Source organism: Schistocerca americana, chromosome 9 (assembly GCF_021461395.2).
Source record: "Schistocerca americana isolate TAMUIC-IGC-003095 chromosome 9, iqSchAmer2.1, whole genome shotgun sequence".
Classification (NCBI taxonomy): Eukaryota; Metazoa; Arthropoda; class Insecta; order Orthoptera; family Acrididae; genus Schistocerca; species Schistocerca americana.
In genome coordinates, this window is record NC_060127.1 from 25,469,659 (window position 1) to 25,482,181 (window position 12,523).

Here is a 12,523-nt window from a genome sequence, read left to right on the forward strand (position 1 = left end):
TGAAATAATTTCCTGTATGTAGTAAGCATGGGTTGAAATTAATCTTCAACTACACCAAGGTGGGAAAAAAGTGTGCTTACTGGATTTGAGGCTGAAAACAGATTGGGGGGGAAATAACCATTGCAAATTCTTGGTTCTAGGGTATATGTTGTTTGCAGATATTTGATTTATTGAAATAAATGCTGTTTTGATCATGTAATAATTATTAGCTGATATGCTATTTTTATTTTGTTTCAGAATTTATTTGCACAATAATATAATTTTTCAATGAATCATCCATTTTTTGAGGCATATCAAACCACTGTAAACAACAAAAAATGTTGATAACTGAGAAACTTTAACATTCTTTTGTTTAAAGCTTTGGTGACATAGTAAACATTTTTGATGCCTCAGAAATGATACAGGATTACGAGAACATCCTAGTCCATCCCTATGCCACTCCCAATCCCAATCCCGTGCCACAAAAATCATATCCGTATGGAAGACCCAGATGCAAGACCTGCCCAATCCCCCCACCCTGCACTTCCCATACCAGTCCCATCAGAGGTTTATCCTATCACATCAGAGGCTGGGCCACCTGTGAAATTAGCCATGTCATATACCAGCTCAGCTGCAATCATTGCACAGCTTTTTATATTGGTATGAGTACCAACTAGCTATCCACGAAAATGAATGGCCACTGCCAGACTGTGGCCAAGAGCATGGTAAACCATCTTGTGGCACAACATGGAACTGTACATAACATGCATAACACCCTTGAATTCTATGACTGCTTCACAACATGGGCCATCTGGATTCTTCCCTTTGCCACCAGCTTTTCGTAACTGCGCTGATGGAAGTTATCCTTCCAACAAACTCTCTGCTCCCCAACACATCCCAGCCTCAACCTAACACCACCTCCCTGTTCACGTCCCCTCACCCTCATTGTGTGCCGTCCTCTGCCAACACACCCACCTGCCTTTCTCCTTCCCTGCTTCTCTCCCTTTCTCTTTTCAGCCCCCCCCCCTCCCTCTTCCCCTCCCCATCACAAACTCCCTGCTTCACAGCCTCCCGAAACAGTGCCTGACAGTCTTGTCATGACTGTATCTGGTACCTTCATGCTTCGGTAGACAGCACTCTTCTCTGCCCCCAACCATCCCTTGCCCTTCCCCTCCCCACTCCATATTGCTGCTTTTGTCCAACAAGCCACTTGCATTCTGGTCCTAGCTGCCAGAGGCAGTGGTCATGTGCGCTTGAGGTATGCATGCTTGCATGAATGTGTGTGTTTTCTTTTCTGAAGAAGGCTGTGACTGAAAGGTAACTGCATAACAGTCTTCTTTGTGCCTGTCTGCAACTCAGTGTGCCCTCTTTACTGTTAGATGATGAATATCAGAGCAATCTGTCCTTTCCCTGATTTTGTTGATATTCCAACCTGGAATTTCCAGTGTTTGATTGCTCCTAAGTTACTTAAGTACTACTAGGACTTTTTATCCCTCTCTCTCTCTCTCTCCCCCCCTCTCTCTCCCCCCCCCTCTCTCTCTCTCTCTCTCTCTCTCCCCCTCCCTCTTGTTGCTAGATACTATTTGCAAAATGGTGAGTCACGAATGCTAAGCTGGTACTTCAACCGTGGTGTCTTGGTATGCATCAGTAACAGTGTGTGACAAACACTGGTAGTGGGAAGTATGCAAGTTAAAACTTCTCAGATTATTGTTCAGAAAAATCTTGAGTACTCTTATTCCCCAGTCTTGCTCCAAAGTTTACATGTCCACAATGGCAGCCACTGTCTTACAGGGAGAGGTGTTTATTATTGGCTGTGTACTGAAATGCTGAAAACACACTTTGCTAGTTATAGTGTGGTGTGTGCTGTAAGGTCCGGGTGTGGAAAATGTGCATTTTTTTAAGGGTGTGTGATATAGTGACAGTCAGCAAAGTTTTGCAGAATATATTTATACCACAAGTGGATCTGTAGTGTAGTGCAAATGTATGCATTCAAAAGACAGCATATTTAATCTTATCATTATTCAGGAGAAAAATGAAATTGAAATTGATTGATCTGAAGATATAATGCAGACACTTCAATGTATCAGTTCTAACACTTCAGACGACGAGAAGCGATGTGGAGCTGCTTTGTAAACTTCCCACCTCTCTCCCATAGGTTGACTTATTTGGTATGCTCAGCCAATCTTCTTCTCTGGATAGCTGGCCATGTCGATCTCCAAAAACTCCTTCTCCGAAGAATGATGCTGGTTAAGGGAATTTATCAGACTCTCTGCTCTTGAAATAATTTGGTACTCGAAGAATACCTTTAGTTCAGTCATGGTACATTTCAACTTCCACAAAAATCCAATTCACCACCTCTCATATAAATATTCGAACTCGTGCAAGTCAACCAAGTCGTCAAACATTAGACTCTTATTAGGATACATTTACAACAGGGTTGGTTTAATAACCACCAGAAAATATGAACATGTCTTTCTTCTAGCAAGTCCAACACATGAATTACTTAAAAGTCTAATCTAATTTCTTCATTTGTTTTTAACAATCATCACAGTTACTAAACCAGCAAAGAATAACATAGGCTCTTCTCTGCACATACACTGAAACTGTGGATCGTACAGCAGGTACTTGTTGGCCGCCATTCGGCTGCCACATCCACATTTTGCTCGTGACTATTTTTAGACCTGCACGCAAAAACATGCAATGCACAGTAGGTCTGATTCATCTCTCTCACACTTCTATTTAAAATATTGTGGGTTCGAGATGGAGGAAGGCCAAGTGGTTCTAGAATTTACACGGAAATTCTCGAAGCACTAAACAGTGTTACGTGGGGGAGATTTTGCATTATAGTTGTCAAGATACTAGAATTATTGTGTTTATGAGACCGCCACTGTCGGCCAAAACAGTGCGCTGTAGCATTTATTAAAAGCCTTTTGTACTCACCTTTGCTTTATTGTGTGTGGGGAGGGGGGGGGGGGCTTCGGTTTTTTTAATGTGACTGAAGAGAGTAATCGTGATCCTCGATAGGGTTAGAGTGTGACACTCGCAACACGAGAAGGGATCAGTGAGCTGTATGATCATTTTGTCAATTCTGCTTTCTCAGGATCACAGAAGACAGCAGTAGGCTGCCAGCGCTGTGAGAGAGGGGCTAGATTTGTTGCCCCGTTCTGCTCCTCTCCTCTTGGGAAGACTTAAGTTTTCATTTGTTTATGCCTGAGGTCAACTGCCATTTTATAGTGTCTGAAAAGATGAACCACTGTCAACTCTCTCTCTCTCTCTCTCTCTCTCTCTCTCTCTCTCTCTCTCTCTCTCTCTCTGTGTGTGTGTGTGTGTGTGTGTGTGTGTGTGTGTGTGTGTGTGTGTATCAGGTATTAATAACTGGAGAAGTCCACTTGATTGAATCTGTTCCGTTTGAGATCCATTCCTACTTCCCTGAACCATTTGTTGAAAACTTTAAGTCTGCTGTCAGGTATGTTAAAAATCTATTTTATCAGCCTCTTCTCATCCATCCTAAACATGTGTCCATAAAATTAACAAAATTTTAATCTTTGTTTTGTAATTGACTCAATCAGCATTCCAGTTTCCCTGTACAGTTCTTCTCTTTCTCATAATCTGTACTTGCTGTTCACGACCACTTATGTTACAGAGGATCCTCCTCTTGGATTTCTGTTAGTCCTAAATTCCTGTCATTCTAGGAAGTGATTTATAATGTGAGTATTTAATGTAGTAATATTCAAGTATTATGATTCATTTGATTTTTTCCTTCTATTTCAGATGAAAGAGCAACTCCCCGCATTTCTCCTACGCCTGGGATGATATCGGCATGTCAAATTTCAGTGCAAATGGACTGAATGCTTGGAGGTTGACAAGGCGCGAGTCTCGTCTGTTTCCTCCAGATTCACTGAAATTTCATTCGTTTGTTGTGGAAACTGGCTCGAAGCTGCGATGTGGGAGGAAGGATAGTCCACAGGCGAGGAAGGGTAGGCGGTCTGCTGGCGAAGAGTTGGCTGCCAGGCAGCTGACTTATTGCTGCTGCCACGTCGAGAACAGTGACATCACCTCTGCGGTGAAGTTCCGCTCGGGCAGCCCCACCTGTGTCCCGGACTGTGGCTGCTGCTTGGAAGAGACTTGTGACGAAACCGTAGGCTTGGCAGCTTTCGTGCCCGAAAAAGACCATCAGGTGCGTCAGATCCGTTGTGCCATGAAAAGACGGGCTAGTAGTGATCCGCGCCCTAGGAAGGTTGCGAAGGTGTCCGTTCGGCAATTGGCTGTTACCAACAAACGGAATTCTGTAAATACAAAAGGAATAACACAATTACAGCCATCAGTTATTAAAGACAGTGATGTGGCAATTTCCAGTAACTCTCTTTCTTCGCAACCTCGTAACCAGAAGACAGGAAAGGGAAAACTTTCTGCTGAACGGTTGCCTCTGTTCTGGAAGCCTTCTGTGCAACTCCAGCGACTTCCTGCCGAAATTGTCAAGTGCTACTTGTCCAGACCGACTGTCGTGTTGTCGAGGTTACCCGATAGCCTATTTCAGTGCCAAGCGGTTTCTTCTAAAGAGGTAATTTAATTTTTTGTTTTTCTTTATTTAGGTCTTTTTTTTGTACATTCCTCAGGTTATGTTCATGACTTTTCACCATAGTGTGGAATATACAAAAGGTCCACAAATAAGATACATTTTCTCTGTGGAAAAGAGCTACATGTTGGCCATATAGAAAAGGCCCTTTAAGTAGTCAAACCTGTTTGTCAAAATTGCTGTTGCCTAACCCAGAGTTTGTCAAACATAAGTGCTGATGAACCAACGAAGTTTGTCAAATTTAACCTGAGTTTTGAAGCAGTTGTCAGACTGCACACGTTGTGTTACAAAGTATTGTGACACTAGTGAAAATGGCTTCCAATGCAGACAAAGAATTTCTTCCATTTGACTTAAGCATTTGTATAAAGAAGGAAAAGAAAGCAAAATGTTGGTCCAGGGAATGGCTGTAACTGAGAGATAAATATACCACGAAATTCTACTGAAGGAAATCGTACATTTAAAACCTGACGATACAATTACATCAACTTTCTCCCAGTAAGCAGTCAAACTTTAGTAATTGGTGACAGTTACTGCGCACTCACATTGAAAAAGCAAGACACAGTTATGTAAAAATTTATCTTCTTCTGTTTGGTCCTCTAATTAAAGTTAATTAATGTTCCGCTATGTGGGAACACATACATTGTCCATAGAAGAACCAGAAAGCTTCAATATTTTTTGTTTTATTTTACTCCCACTTCTTAGTTGTGTGTAAAATATTAATTCTCTTTAGTCTTCCTGCATCATACATGCCTGGGAAAGACGCAGCATGTCTACCATTTTGGTAACTGCCAGTGTTCTTTTATTTTTATCCGCGTATGGTGAGATAAATTGAAATAAAAACTGTTTCTCACAAAAATTGCACTGCGAAACATCGACGCAACCAATGTCCAGTGTCTCACCAAATCGACCACTGGTCAAAATTTCTCTCGAGCACCACAAATTCAGTTTATGTTTGACAAACATGTCAAACAATACGACACACTGCTAAATAATTAGACAAACAAGTGATATTTTACAAATTGATTGACACTTCACAGGGATCTTAACTGGATATTTTGTTTTAATCTTAATCTGCAATAAAATTTGATAAAAATAACCCAACCATCTACATACTTTCATCATTTTTGTTTTCGAGGTATAAAGCCATGTCTGAGGCATATTTAAGTGCCTTACATTTCAGCCCCTAGTTGGAGATGTCGTCTGTGGCTATAAGAGCAGTTTCAAATTTAAACAACTCAGTGAGCTAAACTGTTTATACGTGTCCACAATGGTATAAACATTTCAGCTTGCTGAGCTTGTTCGAGTTCAAAACTGCTATCTGAGTTGTAGCTTCTGATGATGTCTCCAGCATTAGGAGTTGTAATGTAAGGTACTTAAATATGCCTCAGACCATGGTCTTCTGCCCATGAAACAAATATCATTGAGGGCACAAATACAGAATGTGAATGTCTGTATGATATACATAATGCATGCTCAGAAATTCATGTATAAAGGAGAAAGAGTTGCAAAGTCTATAAAACTTTCATTATCTGCCAGCACATTTAATTCACATAGGAGGTGCTCAAATGTTTCTATGGCTGCATACTTTACCCCATTCTGTGCAAGAGTAAGGGTAAGTTGCAGTTAATGGAGACTATTTCTTTTTTTTTTTTTTTGTATGATATTGATTTTGTGTCATCACCATGATTTAGGTAAATTGCTAATTTTACTGGTCTGACAAGTCATTCTGTAGTAAATTGTACTCAGGACTTTGCTTTTTGAGTTTCATTAGCTCTTTTCATTTCCTTACAAAAACATATGTATTTTTTTTCTCCTATTAAGAGACTACTCTTGACATGTAGATGTCTTATTTTTTTATTTGGAAAAAAAAGGTCACTAAAAAGAAGGTGAAACTTTAGCCATTCATGCTCTAAGCTTGTAGTGTGTGTTGGTAATGTCTGTCGCAAGCATTTGTGGGAAGTTATGGTGGGGGAACAGGTGATTGTGTAGCCAGTGCTGTAACAATATTTTTATTTTGACCGAGGGAGAGATATTAGGTATTTAATTTAATGGAAACCTTAATGTACTATGTGCTAGAGGGCGATAAAACTGAATTTTTATTTGCAGAGGCAGATACACTCTTAACACCTAATCAATATTTTATCCCATATCTCATTCTCTGGTTTTGCCACTTCAGGAGTTTCTGTTGCTGAAACATAGACTTCCAGCTAGCGTTACTACAGATCAGTCTGCTCCACTAAGTCACAAATAAAATGTTATCTTCCATCCTAACGTAGACATCGGGCTGTGCTACAGATCAATCTGTCACTACATGATAGATTCCACATATACAATGAAATCATTACGACAATATAGATATTTGCAGTGCTTTTGTAATATCATCAAAAGAAACCACTGTAAATGGCAAAGCAGAAAACGGTCATTTTGGAAGATGCGATTGCCATCGAGCTTGAAGCGATGAAGGTGTTCTGCAATAATGTTCACATAGTCAGCAGCTATTGTGGTGCCTTAGATTCCTACCAGAGGTCGTCCAGAAGCCCAGGTGAATGCCCCCGATAGCACAGTACTGTCACAGTCTAATAAATGCAGTCACGATGTACTCGAAGTACTCTGGTGAAAAAGTTGTTTCCATTTGACAGCTGGAGTGACACTGGCTCTTCAAGCGGTAAGGAAACAGTCAGTCAGATGCATTGTACAGGTAATGTTTGTTTTTAATTATTTTTACTTAATTAACAAAATAATTGTTATATTCTTATCTTCCATGTATTAGTAAATTCCCAAGAGATGTGAATTCTCTTGAAATAAATCTAAGAACTGCCAGATCACACTCATGCAATGCTACATGCTACAGCTTACTCATGAGGAAATACTTTGAATACCTGTATATTTGCAGCTGACTCCACTGAAACCAAGACAATTCACACACAAATTTCTTGGATGAGAAGCAGCAGACAATATTTTTGTTGTTGCCTGTTGTTGTTATGATAGGCACTGGTACATTAAATAATAAAGGCATTACATTGCATATAGGTTTCCTACCTCCCACATTCACTGATTTGGCTGAAAGTGTAGCGAACAAATTTCTCAATTGTTGGGTATATATGCAGTGTCTTTCTGCAAAAGATCAGGTCTTTGTAGTTTACTAGCAATTTTTTGTTATTAAAGGAAAATGACATTATTGAATAAATATCTGTACATTGCAAGGGAATTGTAAATAAACTGTCCTTTAATGTTCCATTTCATACCTCCCAGGATCTCTAGAAACTAAAAAAATAACAAACGTGGTGTTCTTTTTTGGTTAGTGTTGACCCTTAATGCTGTACATATGCTCTTTATTGTAAAAACTAAGTTACAAACTAAAATAAACATTAGCATTCACACTCATCCGATATCATACTCAGGAGTGTTACTTCCTGGCCACTTGGGGTGCTGCTATCACTGTGGTATAACAAGAAGTACTAATCATTTGACCCCGTGACATGATTCCATTAATCTGGGATCTGATCTTGGTGCCCACTGCAGTCGTAATTGACACTATTGTAGGGTCAGTGTGGGAACACACAGGGTTCGTCTGCTGCAGAGCTCTATGTTCAACACTGTGTGCTAGACAGTATACTTTGTACCAGCATTGTACTGTGTCATCAGATTTGTTACAGATCTCTGCCTATCCTGTTTTACAGAGTGAGCAAGCCTCTGACCGCCAAGTTCTGTGATGGAATATGGATGTCCGTCACCTTGTCACCTACTGGTGGTTTACCATCATTCGACCACTTTTCATAGACGCTCTTGACTGTAGATCGCAAGCAGCTGACTGGCCTTGCCGTTTCTGAGATGCTCACCCACAGGCAGTTGTACCCTTTGTCGAGGCGACTTACATCAGTGGATTTTCCCATTTGCAGCTCGTATCATCACCCATTCACCTTTGCTCCATCTATATAGTTTCCTTACTCTGACAAATTGAGATAAACTGAAGTATTACCTGTTTTATGCCTCAGCTGAATTGTAGTTAGATTAAGTGTGTGAGGGGAAAGGGTACAGGAACCATGATACAATCACCTGAGATCCCATTTTGCTTCTGTACCATACTTGTTCGTGCCGTTAACTTCGTCTCAGTTGACTGAAATCTTGAGGCTGAGGACCTAGGTCCAGACTGTCTCTCTAATTCAAAAAATATGAGATATAACTTCTTCATGAAACAGTATACACTGAAGAGCCAAAAAAACTGGTACACCTTCCTGATATCATTTATAGTTCCCGCGAGCACGCAGCAGAGCCACAATACGATGTGGCATGGAGTCGACTAATGTCTGAAGTTGTGCTGGAGGGAACTGACACCATGGATTGTGCAGTGCTGTCCATAAATCTCTGAGAGTATGAGGGTGTGGAGACCTCTTCTGAACAGCACGTTGCAAGGCATCCCAGATACGCTCAGTAATGTTCATGTCTGGAGAGTTTTGTGGCCAGCGGAAGTGTTTAAACTCAGAAGAGTGTTCCTGGAGCCACTCTGCAGCAATTCTGGATGTGTGGGGTGTTGCAGTGTCCTGCTGGAATTTCCCAAGTCCTTCGGAATGCAGAATGGACATAAATGGATTCAGGTGATCAGACAGAATGCTTACGTACATGTCACCTATCGGAGTCGTATCTAGACGTATTAGAAGTCCCAAATTGCTCCAACTATACACGCCACACACCATTAAAGAGCCTCCACCAGCTTGAACAGTCCCCTGCTCGCACGCAGGGTCCATGGATTCATGGGGTTGTCTCCATACCTGTACACGTCCATCTGCTTGATACAATTTGAAATGAGACTCATCTGACCAGGCAACATGTTTCCAGTCATCAACAGTTGAATGTCGGTGTTAACGGGCCGAGGCGAGGCATAAAGCTGTGTGTCATGCAGTCATCAAGGGTACACGAGTGGGCCTTTGACTCTTAAAGCCCATATCAATGATGTTTCATTGAATGGTTCGCACGCTGACACTTGTTGGTGGCCCAGCATTGAAATCTGCTGTAATTTGCAGAAGGGTTGCACTTCTGTCATGTTGGAACGATTCTCTTCAGTCGTCATCGGCCCTGTTCTTGCAGGATCTTTTTCCAGACACAGTGATATCAGAGATTTGATGTTCTGCCAGATTCCTGATATTCACAGTATACTCGCGAAATGGTCTTATGGGAAAATCCCCATTTCATCACTACTACAGATGCTGCATCCTATCATTCGTGTGCCGACTATAAAACCATGTTCATACTCACTTAAATCTTGATAACCTGCCATTGTAGCAGCAGTAATTGATCTAAGAACTGCACCAGACACTTGTTGTCTTATATAGGTGTTGCCAACCCTAGCGCCATATTCTGCCTGTTTATAAATCTCTGTATTTGACTATGCTTGCCTGTACCAGTTTATTTGGCACTTCAGTGTATATTAATGAATATTAAGCAGGCAACACTTCCTTTAATTCTTTTCTGTTGTTAAATATTTATGTTCAATACATTTATTGACCACTCTTTCCACATTGGAGGTAGAGACAGTATGAATGTTCTGCTGTCCTCATGACGTCATCCTTTAATTTTTGCAAGCTTCTGCATTCTGTGGAACACTCTGTGTGTCTCTCTCTGAGAAGGGGGCACAGTTCCATGGAGCAATCACTGATCCAGAAGGTGTCATATGGCATGCTGTCAGCATTGCTCCATCTTGTAGAAACGTGGAGTCTAGCCTCCCAATTTCATGCACATATAAACAAATTCTCGCACAGTAGGTGTATTTGCATTAGATACCAGCAGTAACTTATCACTTTTATGAAGTGATATGTTACACTTCATATTCCCGCCTTAGACCATCTTACAAGAGGAACAGTTCTAACTAAACAACATTCATAATAATGGCCTCTTTCACCATCTCTCTTTTTTTTTAACCTCAACTCACTCTAATACATTTTCCTTTCTTCAAACTCCAAAGGTGAAATGGAAGCCACCAAAGCATGGCATATTTTATTTGATGTGAAGTTACATAAAATTTCAGTCTTCTGGTTGAATACAACAGTTATTACTGGTAATATCTCAACAGTCTGCCCAAAACTTATTTCTGGATCTTATTTTGACTAATTTTATCTACTTTTATATTTCACTGAATTCGTGTTTCATCATTTTTTGATATAGAACTATTCTTAAAACTACACAATCTGTCAATTTTTGAATGATGCTGCTGCCATTTGGCTGTAATAATTTTTATTTTATTGCTGAACGATCCAGACTTCAACCTTAGGCCATTTTTAAGCGCAAAAACTTATTTATAGGTCAAAAGACATATACACACAAATAAGTTTTTGTTCTTGAAAATGGCCTGTGGCCAAAATATAGATCATAAAACAATAAAGTAAAAGTTATTACAGTCAGGTGGCGGCAAAATTGTTCAAAAAATTTGCCATGATTGTGGTTGCAGCCAAAATAAAAATTATCAGGGCTATCAGTTGATTCATGTTGTCAGTTTTATATTTTTTTTTTCTCCATCGGGCTTTAATGAAGGTTTACTATTCATTTTCTTTGCTCGAGCAAGGGGCTAGGTGTATGTCTGATTCTCTTTCCATCACATTATAAATTATAGATGAACCAGCCATAGTGTTTAATCAGTCATAACTCCAAAGTATAAATATCAATTTATTAAACTTTTCATGTAAAAAAAATAATCCTTTAAGATTACGGTGGTACTCTTATCATCATCTTCTCTGTGGAGACCTTCATGTGGACAAGACGGCACCTTCTATTTTGCCAATCTGGCTCTTTGCCTTACTGCTATTAACTTAAAAAGTTACTAATCAATTACAGCCAGCAACCTTGTGTTAATTCTTGTACTATATTTGTTGCTTGTGCTGTTACGGTCAGTAATAGTTCACGAAGCTCAGACCACTGCGTCCTTGTTTTTCATTTAAGCCTTTGACTGTTGGAGGCACACGATCTGCTTGGCACGCTGAGGCGCTGCGGCTTGCACTGTCATTCGTATACCTGCGCTAATGTGCCTGACCCTCGAACTGCCGCCTGGGGCGGAGTGCCCCTCGCTGCCCCACCCGCCCTATGCTGAATATTTCTGCAGTGACTGCGACTCCACGCGATATATTGTGTCCTCTCACGGCTGATACAGAATACTCGTAAATGCTCTCACTACGTAGTTCTCCTGCAGGTGAATTACTACAGAATCAAACTGTCTGGTGAAACTATTTTCCGCCACCAAGAATGATATCTTGCTTGTAGTTTTCTTGCACTATTTTTGTAGATTATGCCGAAAGCGACATGATTCGTTAGCTTTACATCAATAGTTTATTGTTCTTTCTTGGATACCCGTTTATAATGTCTGCATTTATCTATGCGTTCCTCACCGTACTAACTCAAGAACGAATAAAATAAGCCATAGATTATAGATTACTGTACATTATTTTTGTTGTTCAGAACATCGTATTACGTTGTTTATAGGAGAAAGTGACATACAGATCATCTTTCATATCGCATTACAACATCTGAATTTACTGTGAGCAACGGTAAGAACAATTTTACTTCACGTCGTTAAATTCGTATTCTGGTGTGATAAGAAATTTCACATGGCCTACTGTTTGTATCGCTGAATTGCCCAAATATTTGTTGCGCTTTGTAACTATCCAATTATGCGTAATTTTGTTTCTTTGACGAAATTTGTACAATACTTGTGATTGTTACACATAAGTATTCAACAGATTTTCCAACATTTGAAAGCTGTGAAATCTCTGTCTTTTTGTTAGCACATTAAATTCAAAGTCATGAACTGTAAATTTAGGCGTTACTTTTACACTTTGTGAATGTTTCCCATCCTTCTTTTTGATCCGGGCTTTGGACCGGCACTGGCAAAGTTAAAAACATTTTTATTTTGTTTTTCCCTTTTTGATAATTCTTTTTTTTTTTCATTTTTGAAGTTTTTTCTAATACCATTATTGTATTCAT

General features: G+C 40.0%; 1 protein-coding gene across 1 annotated transcript in view; it reads left to right on the plus strand.

Moving 5' to 3' along the window:
• The window catches only part of LOC124551228 (microtubule-associated protein futsch-like), a 365,786-nt gene that overhangs the window by 18,225 nt on the left and 335,038 nt on the right, over positions 1–12,523 (plus strand). Inside the window, exon 3 of the mRNA XM_047126221.1 lies at positions 3,751–4,540. Within this exon, the coding sequence (XP_046982177.1) occupies positions 3,800–4,540 (741 nt within the window). The 5' untranslated portion in view covers positions 3,751–3,799. The remainder of the gene's footprint in view (positions 1–3,750; positions 4,541–12,523) is intronic.